Below are 15,461 nucleotides of genomic sequence, written 5' to 3' on the forward strand. Positions count from 1 at the left end.
TTTACCTCATTAAAAAAAAAAAAAAAAAAGAGAGATTTAGGTGTATTGTTATACCTTTATATATATATATATATATATATATATATATATATATATATATATATGTGTGTTATTGGATGTGTATATTTACATTGCCTAGCCTTTTATGGGAGCTGCATTTGCTTGGAAAAAATGATATATGTTTATATATATACAGAGCTGTATATATGTATGTTTTTACATATATAATTTTATTATTTCCGGGGTCCCCGCACATGGGCGGGAATATTCAGTGCTTATGACTTTGATGAGGATACCCCTGGAAGAGAACTAGGATTACAGGTAAGTAACTTACCCTTCTGATGCCACTCCCAGCACCCGTACTCCTTCTCAGAGCCCCCACTCACCGGGTGTCCAGGGACTCTGCTTCTTGGGTCCACGGGGGTTCCAATGCGGCGGGGGCAGGCACCGGCGCTGTGCCTCGAGGCCCCCTCCACCTTACTTCCCAGACGGCTGCTGACACGACGGGGCACCCCCTGACGTCGCTCTTCACCCGGGTCCCTCTCCTGGGGCCCGGGACTTTGACCTGGAGCCGGGGGGCTCCGGACTCGGCTCCTTAACACCGCGGGGTTCTCACCCTGCATGGGAGCCTCGCTCAGTCACGCTACCGCTTCCTGCCTTGGCCCCGCCCACACCAGGCAGTCTGCACACCTTCCGGGTTGCCGTGAGTAGCGCGACGGCTCTTCCCTTGCCCTGGCCTGGGCTGCAGCAGCGTTTTTTCAGCACTCTTGACATGCGGGGTAGACTCCCGCGGCTCAAGAAAGCAGGAATGCGGGAAGGGCTCCCGCTTAATTTAGATAGGCAGACCATGGCAGCAATCATGCGGGGTGGGCTCCCGCTGTGCTACAAAGAGCTCAGGACCTGGCCCCAACGCAGGGTGGGCACCCGCTCTTCCCCAAGCAGGCAGGGGGGAATCCCACATGCTGGGATTTCCTCGTGGCACTTCGGCAGCACAACGCTGCAGGGACGCACACGCTCCTCACCTTCTGGGCAGTCAGAATATGGCGCAGAAATGCAGAATGCAGCATCCAGTGGTGGCGCTCTGTCAGCACAGCGCTGCAGGCGACAGCCCCTCTTCTAGCAATTTGAATATAGCGCTCACGAGGCGCTAGGTCCCAGGAATGCCATTAGGGTCCCACACCATATAGTAGCGCCCACGCTCCTCACCTCCTTGGAGTGCAGGTAAACGAATTGTGGCGCTCACGAGGCGCTAGGGCAGGGGAGCAGGCAGGCAGTGCTGGGCAAGATCAGCGGTCAGTGGGCACTCATCGGTACAGGACAGCAGTTCCTAGGAACAGTCAACCCCCATATCGTGGCACGCCTCCTGGCATAGCAGTCTTCGTCCAGCCAAGGGCTCTCACTGGTCCTGTGGACAGCAGAGGGGGTACAGATGGGCACAGGGGCCAGCACACAGGCCCTTGTGGCGGTACCTCAAGGCAGAGTGTACCCTCTCAATCAAAGTCCACGCACAACTCAGCACATGGAGTCTCAACTCCTCTATATATACACTCCTCACCCCACCCACCAGAAAGGGCCAGCAGCTTCAAGAAGGTTCTCTGGGGAAACCGGTCCCAACTGGTTTTGGGGGAGGTGTAGAGCACCCTGTCTGCCAGGCTTCCCTCCAAAAGCTGGGGGTGTGTGAGATGGACACACCCCTGGGGGCGGAGTCAGCCTTGGTCACTTCGAGCACTAGACCTGCAACCCACTTCAGGCAGGCAGGCACAAAGCTGACAGAAACGGTGACTTCCAAAAGTGACATTTCTAAAGCATTGATAATAAACCTGCGTACACCATTGCGCAGCATTTAACATTTGCATTCTAGACACATGTAACGCAGACAACACACACTTTGCACTGCTAACCAGCGCTAAAGCATTCAGAATCCTAAACCCACCAATTCCATCTCAGCAAAAAGGCTAAGGGGAAGGCAAAAAGTTCCTGGATGACCCTGCAAGTAGGGCCAAGGCCAACAGTGGCATATATATGTCTGTATATTTCACATGTGTGTTGACTTTACTGATGTAGTATGAAAAGTCCATTAACACTAAAGCTCTCCCTTTGTCAGCTGATTGAAACATTATTTGCAGATTTCATTACAACATGCTCTGCCAACGATCAAAAGGTAGTCTGTGTTTTTTATCAGATGTTTTGATAATTTGGTGTCAAATCACACTGACTTCAAAATGGTTTTTCACCAGCCTTTCGAATGAATCCAGGGTTTTGTGGGACACAGGTGCCATGAATGTGCCTTTGGATTTTAACTCCTTATATTTGGGAGGATCTTATGTCTGAATTTGAGATTCTGTGATACTGATAAATATCTCAACCAAATGTTTCTCATCAACCTAAAAAAGCCCATCTCACTCTCCATGGTATCACTTTGATAGGCGGCATCAAAAGAAGTGCCTTTGTCCAATACCCCCATTTGGAGAGGAGTCAAATTCACTGAGGAGATGTTAATGGCTACATTTTTGCCTGGTTGTGAAGGTTCCTCCTGTCTTTCGCTTGTTCTTTTTCTCTGATGTCTTCTTATATTTCCAAACTTTTTTCTGGTTTGTTGTTGGCTGTGGGGCTGATGGCCAAGAAAGCCGATTTTGAAGGTTTGTGATTCGGATCACTTATGGATGGTTTTTCTGTTTGTAGTCCTAGACTCTGAATCGGGTGCCAATTTGATGAAATATCTCCTTCTGCTACCAAACTTTCTTCAGAAAACCTCCTGTTAGTTTTCTTTTTTATGGTGTCTCCACTGAGAATAGACCTCAGGCCAAGTGTACACCTTGACAAATATCTAATCTATTATATCCCTTTTAAACTTCTTGAGTTTTCGATCATGCATTTCTTTATTATATCTGTCTAATTTCTTATTGATGTCTTCCAAGATTTTTTTCACTCATCATCTGGAACGTTTCTGTTCAACTCAGATTTTTCAATGTGTATTTACTCTCCCAATGATTGCAAAGCCTTTGATAACTCCTCTATGATCAATAAAATCAAATTGAGTTAGCATTTGTTGAGAATTGCATACAATCTTTCCTTAAACTGTCTTCTTTTCCACAAAATGGGTTTCAAAGCAATCCGTAATCCTGTTGAAATCCCTCTAACTTTATAATACTGAATGTGTCGTAGCAAGCCGCCTTTGATTAATCTGTTTCCAGGATAAGTATTCCAGTTGTTTATTGAGTTGTGCTGTGGTTCCTATTTCGGTGCTTGCTGCTTCTGGTGAAAATCCCAAGGTTTCTACTTAGTTAATTATTAGTTGAGCTACATCTTCAAACAACTTTGTTAAACTTAGTTGTGCGAAGGTTGGAGATACTCGTTCTTTCACTACAAACAATGTACTATGTGTGCACTTCATATTCCTCAATCATCATCCATATGATAACACCATGTGCCACAACAATTCTCGAGTACGTGTCATGAGTAAATAACATGACATAACCGTGCATGAAGCGCTCGGTTGATTAAGAAGAGCAACGTGGTTTTCACCACATTGGTGAATCGATTTGGCTTTAGGATTTGGATACGTCCACACTGTGGTTTCTGCACAGGGAACTTTGTTTGCGTAGTGACAATACTTTTCTTTCTTTTATTATTAGTTGGGCGCGTATTCACTATTATGCATGTTGAGCACACCTGTTATGTTATTTACTGATGACTCGTACTGGAGAATGGTTGTAGCACATGGTGTTAGACTGAGCCATGGACACATTGACAGCTTTTATTTATGTCAGATAAATGGTGTTTGCATTGTGATTCTTATGGTGCATATATACAGTAATAAAACTTTTTGTAATTGGAATTAGTTTTTATAACACATACAAAAATAATAAAGCTAAAACAAACATACAATTGGTGCTCATAAGGGTACACATAACAACCATTTAATAATACAAATCACAATGTAAACAAAAAACAATGACGACAGAGGAGAAAAAATACAGATATACTTCCATTTCCCTTCTGTTTGGGAAACCCAGGAAATATCTGTGGCGCTCTGCTGTGGTTAGCTGGAGTTATAGGTTTTAAAGGTGGCACAGCTTCTGACTGGGCCCTTGGCTGTCATTAGCCCCACCTCCCCACACTGGTCATACCTGCATGCTGTGCAGAGACAGTACTTCATCTTGATGTAATCTGAAGCCCTGCAGCACCAGCCAAGATGGGAATCGCAGACCAGGTCCAGAACTACAGGTTCATGTCACCCCCTCAGCACTGAGCTGAGTAGAATCCCCGATCCAGAGGAGGAAGCGCTGCTCCTATGGTTTGCCTGGACGAAGAGGTGCTATATGTAAGCCCATGTAATGCAGACAACACACACTTTGCACTGCTAACCAGCGCTAAAGCATTCAGAATCCTAAACCCACCAATTCCATCTCAGCAAAAAGGCTAGGGGGAAGGCAAAAAGTTCCTGGATGACCCTGCAAGCAGGGCCAAGGCCAACAGTGGCATATATATGTCTGTATATTTCACATGTGTGTTGACTTTACTGATGTAGTATGAAAAGTCCATTAACACTAAAGCTCTCCCTTTGTCAGCTGATTGAAACATTATTTCCAGATTTCATTACAACATGCTCTGCCAACGATCAAAGGGTAGTCTGTGTTTTTTATCAGATGTTTTGATGATTTGGTGTCAAATCACACTGACTTCAAAATGGTTTTTCACCAGCCTTTCGAATGAATCCAGGGTTTTGTGGGACACAGGTGCCATGAATGTGTCTTTGGATTTTAACTCCTTATATTTGGGAGGATCTTATGTCTGAATTTGAGATTCTGTGATACTGAAAAATATCTCAACCAAATGTTTCTAAAAAAAAAAAAAACATGTCACTCTCCATGGTATTACTTTGACAGGCGGCAGTAATAAAACTTTTTGTAATTGGAATTAGTTTTTATAAGACATAAAAAAATACTAAAGCTAATACAAACATACAATTGGTGCTCATAAGGGTACACATAACAACCATATAATAATACAAATCACAGTTGGAGTTATAGGTTTTAAAGGTGGCACAGCTTCTGACTGGGCCCTTGGCTGTCATTAGCCCCACCTCCCCACACTGGTCATACCTGCATGCTGTGCAGAGACAGTACTTCATCTTGATGTAATCTGAAGCCCTGCAGCACCAGCCAAGATGGGAATCGCAGACCAGGTCCAGAACTACAGGTTCATGTCACCCCTCAGCACTGAGCTGAGTAGAACCGCCGATCCAGAGGAGGAGGCCCTGCTCCTATGGTTTGCCTGGACGAAGAGGTGCTATATGTGCAGAGCGACAATGAGCATCCACTGATCTCAATCACTAAACCGAGGCCCAAATGCTGTTTGAATTTTTCTTAAGCTAAGAGAAAACAAGACTGTTTCTAAAGCTAAACACTATTTGGATGTCTTCTTACACTAAGGCTGTTTGGAACAAATAAACTTTGCCAGTGCAGGTTTACCTGTTCACTCTGTTTTCTTCTCTAAAATAATTATTCTACTTGTGCAAGGAGAGTACACATTATCTTATTTTGAAGTTTGAAATGTTATAGGTGTGAAAATAGCTAACGAATGAATTGCTAAAATGTGAGTCTTCATTCCTTGTCTGCATGTTTCAGAACCTTGGTAAATGAAATCCGTCGAGCTTTGTGTAGTGAAAGTACTCTTTATTCCTGTGTCAATCTCTGCTCAGTTTCCAATGGAAACCACTTTTTCTTGTAAAATGATTGAATGCCATTGATATTGAAACTGGGTATATAGAAACCACACAGATAATAGCTGACTGTTGTTCAAGGGGCTGCACTGATCAATTCACTAAAATGGATTCCAGGAAAAGAAATGAGGAGAGAGAAACTGGAGGTAGTACACCACCGGAAAGGAGTCTGGAAAAAAAGGTTTCATGTGACATCCAAACGGTGTTCGAACTGTCTGCCGTCTAAGAAAGGGCACTTAATTGTCCTATGGCAGGTGTGTCCAACAGAGGTGTAGGAGGGCCAGATTTTCAAGATAACTACAGAAGATAAATGTACTTACAATGAATCCAAAAATAGCTTGTTTACTTGGTGGTTATCTTGAAATCTTGCACAGATCCCACCCTCTTGGATATATGTTGGACACCTCTCTTCTGGGGTCCTACATAAAGAGATTAACTCACGGGTACTGCCTCACATACTAAAGAGCAGGTTCTCTAGTAATTCATTACGTTGTAGGTCAATCTGTATTCTCGCTGCCTTTCTGGCGTTGCAGTGGATTTTGAGAAATTGTAGGCAGTACAACAAATGTATTCCAGGATTTTTCAAATGCATGCAGGCTCAACAAGCAGTGTGTGTCGTATGTGACACGTAGATTTGGGTGTTTCACGTGTGTAATGGCAAACCCTTTCACCTATCCAAGCCCATTGGTCGATTTCTGCTGCGAAGATTTCGAGACCTGTGGAAACCACAAAGGTAGGTTTCAAACTCCCTGCCCTGTACATTGGGCCTGAAGAGCTACAAAATGCTGCACAACCAGCCACCAACTCCCTGGTGTATATGCCAGTACGCCACCTTTGATCTTCAGAGTACTTTCAGACACTGACTGCACACTACTTATCACGCACATGTGTCCCCCCAGACCCCTCCCCCCCACACACACACCCACCCACCTCTAACCCCACAGCCACTGATAGTGTGTTTCCATTGGGCAGGCGGCTGGCTGGTCGCGTGGCGCTGCAGGTCCGCGAGCACACCACCGTGTTCCCATCAGCTGGAAGGAAAGGGCTTCAGCGGAGGTGCGCGCGCCGCAGCTGGCAGCGACAGAGGGCACGTGCGCCACGGGCAGCTCACGTTTGGAATAGCGATGCCTTCCCGCAGGGCCAGTGCTGCGGCTGCTTGGCATGCAGGGCCACGGCTGCCTTGAACTTCAGGCGCTGGTTTTCATTGGCTTCACGGCTGCTCTACTAGAGGCAGCCGGGTATCAATGAAGCTGCGGCAGGGGACGCGTCCACACCAGAACAGATGAGATGAGCTGCCTCCTCTACTGCAGAGGCGCGAGCCCCTCACCTGGGCTCGGCGTGGGGCCGCGGCCACCGGGGCATGCCTCCGAGCTGCGTTTCTTCTACCCGCTGGCGTTCGCTATTGCCCTGCTGTACATCTGCGCCTTGCTGCTCAAAGACATCCTGGAACTATTTGTTTCCCCCAACAGGGAGAAGATCCAGTTTATCCGGTCGGAGGGGACGTCGGGCTTGGTGCGTCTGTCAGGGGATGCGGACCTCGTGATGCTGTTAAGGTAGGTGAGCTCTGCTTCTCTGACTAGTGGAATTCAGCTTTTGGTTTTATCCATCCTTCCCCGGGGGTCAGCTGCATACCCTGTGCTACAATAGTCTCTCTCTATTTTCTCTCAGAGGTTTGCTGATCCCAGCACCGAACTCAGCATCTCATTGCAGAAGCACACTTGGCGCCCCTCATTCATGGTTAGTGTTTGTGCTTCTGAGTGATGTTGTTTGGTATTTCGGGGCGCAGGTGACATAGCTGCATCGCATTTTTGACTCTCAACTAAGACACATATTTACTCAAGTGCCACAAAGTGGCGGAAGCACTAGCGCCGATCAACTTTTGAATGCGACCGCCTCAGCGAAGTCGCTTTACGTCACGGAGCACTAAATCCCCTACTGTCAATGCAAACACAGAGAGGGGCGGGGATAGCGCAAACGCTCACGGGATTACTGTATGGACAGCGCTACTAACATATCATGCATGGCGGGGATCTGGTGAACTCCTAGCGCCAAATGAAACTAGGATCAAACAAGGAACAAGCCGAATGTCACTTCCTACATGTAACATGTAATTTCAACGAAATACAACTTTTGAGGTGATTTACCCCCTTGAACAGTTGGCCTCGTATTGAAATTCGCACTGGAAGTTGTACCTCGAGTGCAAGTCTTGTGTTAATCGGTGCTGGTTCACCTTTAAGCCACATCACGGCAAGAAAATTGCTTTTTAGCGCGAGTGCTGCCAATAGCATATACTCTTCCTAACTATGGTGCTTCACTATTTTTCTCCATTCATTCACAATACTGTTGCACATTTTCACATATGGAAGTTGGTAAATCAGACCCAAACGTGTTGCACTGGCTTCCAGGGCAACGTTAAATAGATCGCAGAAGAAGACATCTGCAGGACCATTTACAAAAACATGGATTTCATGAGAGAGCGGTGCAATTTTGTACTGAAATTTGGACTGAATAACTGGTGTGCCTTATGCTTTTTGCTAATGTCAATCAGTGCAGATTTTACACTTACCCGGTGGTATATTGTTTTAGTAAAAAATAACAGTGCAGTCTATGTATTTTAGCCCATGATGTAAGTATTGAGCTGCACGGTGCACTCACTGTACATTGGTCATGTTTTCACTCTAGGTCCATGTAACATCTTATCATATAATACACACCCTTTACAATAGTCATTCAATGACAGGGTAAGCCAGCAACAGACGGAAGCGATTACAGGTAGCCAAAACCCAGAGCATCATGCCTTACTGGGGACAATACACACTAGAGGGTCGAATCCCCCCTGGAATTAGAAGTATCGTTTTGACAAAGTTTTAATCCTAAAAGCGTATAATGTTGAATGATTGACAAAGTCATGGAACCACTAGAATCACAATGATTATGTCCCCATTCAGTGTATGTATTGTCTGTTGTATGAGCAATAATACAATTATTAAACACAAAGGCAAGAAGGAGATCCTCAATGGAGGTCATAGTCATTGGCAGCAGAACTCGAGAAATATTGAGCTCTGATATAGGGTTGCGTTTATTGGAAAGTCATCCATGCTAAATCCAGAGGAGAAGACGCCCGTGGAATTTTCACCACCATAGCGATAGTACAGTGGAGGAAACCCCGCACTACCACTGCCTCTCGCACACTGGAAGAGATGTAGCACCACGGCACCACACCACACCACACAGAGGAAAGGCATTTGTGAGCCCACAGGCAGAAAAGATGAACGGACCTGAGACACAGCATTGTCACCAAGGGCAGATGTCAACGAGAAGGGAAGGGTGAAGCTTAGATATGAACATGTAATATTTGCATGATGAACTATTACTTGGCTGCTAATTTTAATGACAGCTTGGAGAATAAAACCTGTATTGTTCTAATAACGAGAAGAGCTGCAAGTGGTCGCATTGCTTCTAATTCAGAACGGTGGACACAAGAGTACCTAAAACGAACCACATTTCTGCTCTGTGAGCTCTTCTTCCATTTCTGAGCGTCACTACTTGAGGTTGGACCAGCCCTGCTCACTCCCCAATGTAGCTCTCTAAAGTGAAATGCATCCAGCAACGTTTTCGTTCATTATTTGCTTTAAACAGAAGTAGCATGAACGCAGTCATAGGTCCTATTGCACTGCTTATCGCTTCACATAAGGGCAGGAACGCTGCATGGGAGTTCTTGCAGCAAGCAGCACTGAAACCACAGGTATCCCAGTTGTGGGAATACAGCACCATTATAGGATAGTTCATGTGCAATGAGGAATAACTTATAGCAGTAGGCGTTTCTGTGCCAAATTCCAGCATGTTATGCCACGTTTGCGGGATGTTTTCCAGCTAGACATTTTAGCAGGTGTAATGTATGGCTAAAAGACTCAGGAGCCATAGTATTCCCTTAACACTTGTGATTCCTGAAGCAGGAAATAACTTGCATTGCCAGCCACGGTTGGGGTATTGGGCCAGTTGCAATCAGGCCCTAAGTCTTGGCAGTATTTCAGCTACCCTTTTTCACATATGTTGAAAAGAAAGTATCCACCATTTGCCTACCACAGTGAGACACAGTGTTTGTAGCTCTTGCTCCTCTGTTTACACTCTACATGTGTATCCTGTTCTGACCTAAGGTGCCTGTAAAGTTCCACTTGAAGGTTGTCTGTCCTACACAGGGACTTTGTGTCTGTTACACCAAGGTATGCTATGCTAAGTTATGTCACGCAGCATTTATACAGCAAAACATTTCCAAAACCTCCTGAACCTGACGGCTGTCTAGGTGAGTAGTTGTTTTGTCTAGTTCTAGGTTTCTCTCAGGTGGGCCTTCATACAGGGCTGCTTTGCACGTCATTGGTACAACTCCACTTGTACGGCACCATAGCACTCACATTATCCAGAGCAATTACCGTTGTGTCACTATGTTTAGTTGGAGACTGAGTGGCTGTTGAATTATCTGAGTCAGAAGAGTTGGATGTAGGGCCTGAGGTCCTGATAATGGTTTAGTCGCGTCACTGCATACTTTTCTCTGCTTTTATGCATGCCTGTGTTTGTAGGGTATATGAGAAGGATAGACTGCATGCAGCTTTTTTTTAATATGCTTGATTGATGAATTGTTGCTAAGTGGATGGGCTTTCTTTCTTGTATGTCTGAAGTCAGGATACTTTGGTGTTCTTTGGACACTTTGCCAGGGCTAGTGTGTTATTTGCGCCAGTGGTTGCTGGTGGAGCCCACTGGCACTCATTTTTCCTTTTCAGACACTCCCCGAGAGCAACAGAGGGGAAAATACAAAACAGGAACGAAGAAGGAAGAAAAGACAGAAAAACTGTAAACGAGGGAGAAAGCAGGCGCATGCAAGAGTGAAATAAAGAGGCAGAGAGTATCTGGCAGTGATTAAAGAGGCACGAGGGGATTCTGAACTACACAGCCTTGGTATTCAGCGCAGGGACAGTTAATAGCACTATCCGCCATTTAATAGCACTATCCGCGGGCTGATGTTCTTCAGGAGTTCCTAAGTGTTGTCTAATAGGGGAAATAACAGTCTCTCACAGGTCTGCACGTCTGAAGCTTGAGGAGCCGTGTTCTTTTTTTGCATTCTGGAAGGTATATTTTTGTTGTTGTTTCCTTACCTGGTTGAAGAGAGCATGCCAAAGTTTGCTGAGAAGCAGCAACATCCCACTTGGGTTTTTTAAAGAACGCGTTGGAACCTAGACTGTGCCGAAGTTGGTGGCTCTAAACGTTTTGTTGGAGGAAGAATGGTCTGATTCCTTGGAGTTCTCAGTTTGGTAACCACAGCGCATACAAGCCCTCAAAACAAGAGCACTGACTGGAGGGCCTGGTTAGCCCATTTTTCCTGTTTTAACAGTTTGGCCCTTTTTGCTAGAACTGGCCTGGTTGTAGAAATGTATTTGGTAATTACAGTGTAAACATAAGCTAAACAGAAGAGATCACATGTGAAAACTGCATGAAACTATCTCTCTTAGTTTTTAAGCTGATAAGAGATGGAATATGAAATGCCCTTTTCAGCCCATGAAAATTATTGATGCGATTCCACTTTCTGGACTGGGATGAGCAATCATTTAAGTCATGCAAATGGTCCTGACTGTCCACTTGCCTATCCTCTCAGTTTAAAGGAGTCCGATATAGTAGCCATTAGATGGGATGAGTGGGCCTGGGCTCTATGACCTGTCAAGTGTCTGTGAATGGACCAGATTTCACTTTGATCTTTTCAACTGCTGGTCTCTCTCATACTCTCTAGCTCCCTTTTTCTGTGAGATAAAATTACACCAGAGATACCGGAATGTTCTGTAATGCCTTTGTAGTGGGCCATGCAGGACTGGTCTGCCAGGGGTGCAGATGAGTGACAGGAGAGGGAATTACTTAAAGTTTTGGATTATGTAGTTTCTAGTGGCAGGCGACTTATAGCCTTGAATAATAAATACCTTGTCCACTGGACAGGCGTGAAGAAGGAAAAGAGAGGAAGCCCTTACTGTTTAGTACAGGGGAGAGTTGTTCCGAACTTTGACCTTAATCTTTACCCACAACACTGTGGGAGAGATTTTACTAGTTGACCCTCATGGACTCTGGGGTTTGAGGCTGGCATGGACAAATTGGTTCTCTGCTGGGGACCCAGCCTCCTTTAGCATAACATTTTGTAAAGTGTTGAAAGTAACTAATTAACGATTAGCAGAACAATTCCTAGAGTACTATCAAACATTTAGAAAAGCTGTGGTGATTGTGTTGAGCACCCTCCATTCAAGAAGACTAACAATGCTGGCCCACTCCTAACAAACCCACATCCACAACATTGTTTACCTTGATTTTGCCTGGATTCTGTGTCTGACATTGAGCTTCATAGGCAGACTAACTTTGCCAAATCATCCAGAAGTACTGAGGGGGCCACTTGCTACCTACCTGAGAATGACACAACCTCCGTGCATGAGGGATATGCCGAGTCCCAGGCAGGTTTTAAGGACTATGCAAAGCCATCCAATCAAAGCTTCTAAAATCTGAGGCTGAGGTCTTAGAGTCCTGACTGGATCCAAGTCAATACATACAAGACAACTGATAGCTTCAAAAGGATGAGCAGAGATAGAGACCACTATGGGTGGACCCTTATTGAGCTGGATGGACATATATCCTCATTTATCATTTGGACTTTGTACCGCTAGCTTTGTTCATTCTGGGAGACCAAAGTCTGCTTCCTCACATAAGGAATTCATTTTAGAGTTTGCATTCTAAGGGTGGAGCACTGAGGATCTGGGGGTGGTGGTCCGAATGTAGGAAGCTGGCTTTTTATGTAGTGTACCAATGTAGGGGTACACCATACAAAAGTCCAGAAGACCCTTATTGGTTTACAGGAGTTTACCGTAATAATCTAAAGTGGTCTATTTGTGGTAGTGTGGTCGAGCAGTTTAGGCTTATCAGAGTGGAGTCTTAAGCATTTGTTGTACACACAGAGTCAATAAATGAGACCCAAACTCAAAAAGAAATCCAAGACATATTTAGAACAACAACACCGACCTATATATTATTTTAGACACCAAGCTCTTCAGGAACAGGTAAGTACTTTAGGCATTATTGTTTTTACAGAGAAAATTGTAAAAATAGCAGGTTTGAAGCATGAGCCTTGAACGGGGTATTGTTATCCTATGGAAGCAAAATACATGGACTGCAAACATATACTTGCAAGCGGTTGTGTAAGGTGCCCTTTAGGACTCAAGGTGCTTGGGGCCCAAGGTCCAATGTACCACCTGCAGTTCGATTTCACCTGCCCTGGTGTATCCGGGTGCAGAAGTGCTGGTAGCGATGGTGGCCTCGAGCATGATTGAAGTTTAAAGGGACTTTCAAAACCAACAGAGGCTGCAAAGGGGGACTTAGGGATAAGTCTAGTAGAATCCAAAGTGGGGTTTGGCTCACGAGGGTCTCTGGGGTAAGGGGACGCAGTTGGTTTCCTTGAAGCTGGGCTGTGGGACTCGGGTGCAGAGGTGTTTGGGCAACTGGCCACCTGAGTTAGAGACTCTCACAGTTCTTGGGTGGACCTGGAAAGAGAAAGAAAACAAGACAGCAGGGACAGCTCTCGGTGTAAGCCTTGATGGTCCTGAAGTCCCTCAATGGCAGGTCAGCTTTGGCAGCATTGGTGTCTAGGCCGGACACTCAACAAGCCTTGGTTGAGGCAAATGCTCCGATACCCAGGGTATTTGTTTCAGGGAGGCTCCTGAAGGAGCTAGTGTCTTGTGACTCCCTGTGGAGACGGGCTGACCTCTTTGAACCACACTGACCTCCACTCGGTGAGCTGCTACCTCGGTTGACCTGATGGCCAGCAAAACGATGAACAGGGCAAGTGCGGTGGGTGCCTGAGGATGCAGGGGAATGGCTCCTCCACCCCAAGGGTGATACTCTGTGATTGGTGGAGCACTAGACAATCCTCCCAAGACTTAGGAGGATTCACAGCATATGGACAAGCCAGGGTGGGTGAAATTATTGAGGTTCCAGCAGCAAGGCAGGGTTTGGTGCTAGATTCAGGATAAGTTCCCAGTTCTCCCAGGGAGTGCTCTTCTTTTTCCTTCTTTTGTTCCTAGGTGAGACAAATCTTACTGAATTTAAGGGCTTTAGGGGAGTGTAGGATAGTAGCAAATGGGCTACTAACTCCCAGATGGCTACACCCTCCTAAGTGACCACTTTCTCTGGAAAATGTAAATGTAAATGTATGTGTCTTGTAAAGCGCACTGCTGCCCTGAGGCGTCGTGGCGCTGTAGACCGCTGGGGAACCCGTCCTGGCTATCCCTGTGAGATGGTCCCTCCTGGGTATCTCCAAGGTGACACCAGGCATCCCCGGCGAATGTGGGGGGCCGTTGTGGAGATGAGGCAAGCTAATGCCCAGAGTTGCCGAGTGTGTTCCTGGTTAGAGTAGGTACCGAGGCGAGAATTATCAAGTCCGTTTTTACCCTGGTCATAATTAGGTCATAATTAGGAATAATCCTAACCAAGTGTTCCTAGTTTCACCAAATCCAAAATGGTGAAACCCATTCTTGGCTGTCCACTTCAGGTGGCCCACCTTAGGGATGTGCTTAGCCTGAAAGTGTAACATGCCTACTGACAATCTAATTTCCCCCCAGCTCTAGTGCCAAATGGGCCCCAGGGCAGGGGGTGGTGTTGCCCAGGTCTGGCGGGAAGCTGTTGTTGCATATCAAATGCGGCAGAGGCTTTGAAGCCTCTGGCCTTTATATGCTAAATCACTAGCCATCCTGCTGGTGGAGGTGTTACCACCTTCCTCTGGAGCAGGAATTTTCCCTGGCCTCTGAGAGTGTTGGCTCTCACTTGCCGGGGGTCAGAAATATGTCTGTGATGGCAGGTTGTATGATACCAGTCATCCAACACCATAGAGCACTAGTAGGGTTTCAGGGGGCACCTCTAAGTGAAATGCACCCTCTGGGTGCTTTTCACAATAAATCAGATACTGGCATCGGTATAGATTTATTGAGACAGAGTGTTTGATAACAAACACCATTATTTTCAAAGAAGCCATTGTGTATCTGGGTAACTCATAATGACCAGTGCCCGGTACATATACTTAAGATGAAGATGTGCCCTCAGATGTAATGAAATGCACCCTGCATTTGGGCTTTAAGGACTGCTGCAGGGGTGACTTACATATAAGACATGCAGTGTACTTGGGCATTGCACAGAGGGAGTGGGCAATGTCATGTTTTCGGAATGGCTTGCACCCTTTCAAGCATCCTGCAGTGGCAGTCTGCATGCAGCCTTTGTGTGGGTCCCTTTGGGTGGCATAATACATGCTGCAGCACATAGGAACCCATTTTAGTACCCATGCCCTGGGTACCATAAGTACCATTTACCAGGGAGTTACAAGGGTGTCAAAGTCCTTGCCAATTGATGTACAATTTAGCATGTTGCAGTTTTTAGGGAAAGAGCACTGGCACAGGGGTGGGTTCAGCAGGAACCCAGTGCACATCCAGTCAAAAACATCAGTACCAATGGACAAAAAGTGGGCGTGAATATGTCAAAAGAGGGGCACCTTCCTACACCAAAGGTGCTGTAGGAAAAGCCATATAATTGAGGAACATTTCAGACTATAGACTTGAATCCATAGCACCACCTCTTACTGATTCACATGGATTACAACACTATTTCTGTGACTGGCTTCATGAACTAGTGTAGATGGGCATACTTTCTCAGCACTCTCGCCAAGTCC

The 15,461-nt window shown here is 45.8% G+C and overlaps 1 protein-coding gene across 5 annotated transcripts in view; it reads left to right on the forward strand.

Annotated features, from left to right (window-relative positions):
* Positions 1–15,461, forward strand: part of HECW2 (HECT, C2 and WW domain containing E3 ubiquitin protein ligase 2) — a 1,572,445-nt gene that overhangs the window by 1,376,592 nt on the left and 180,392 nt on the right. For 4 of the 5 annotated variants that reach the window (XM_085648759.1, XM_085648761.1, XM_085648758.1 and 1 more), the window contains one exon: positions 7,195–7,278. The exons of the other annotated variant lie outside the window; for it this stretch is intronic. In XM_085648759.1, the coding sequence (XP_085504885.1) occupies positions 7,195–7,278 (84 nt within the window). The remainder of the gene's footprint in view (positions 1–7,194; positions 7,279–15,461) is intronic. 5 annotated transcript variants of the gene reach the window in all.

The sequence above is a fragment of the Triturus cristatus genome, chromosome 3_2 (genome assembly GCF_964204655.1).
Source record: "Triturus cristatus chromosome 3_2, aTriCri1.1, whole genome shotgun sequence".
In the NCBI taxonomy this organism is placed as follows: Eukaryota; Metazoa; Chordata; class Amphibia; order Caudata; family Salamandridae; genus Triturus; species Triturus cristatus.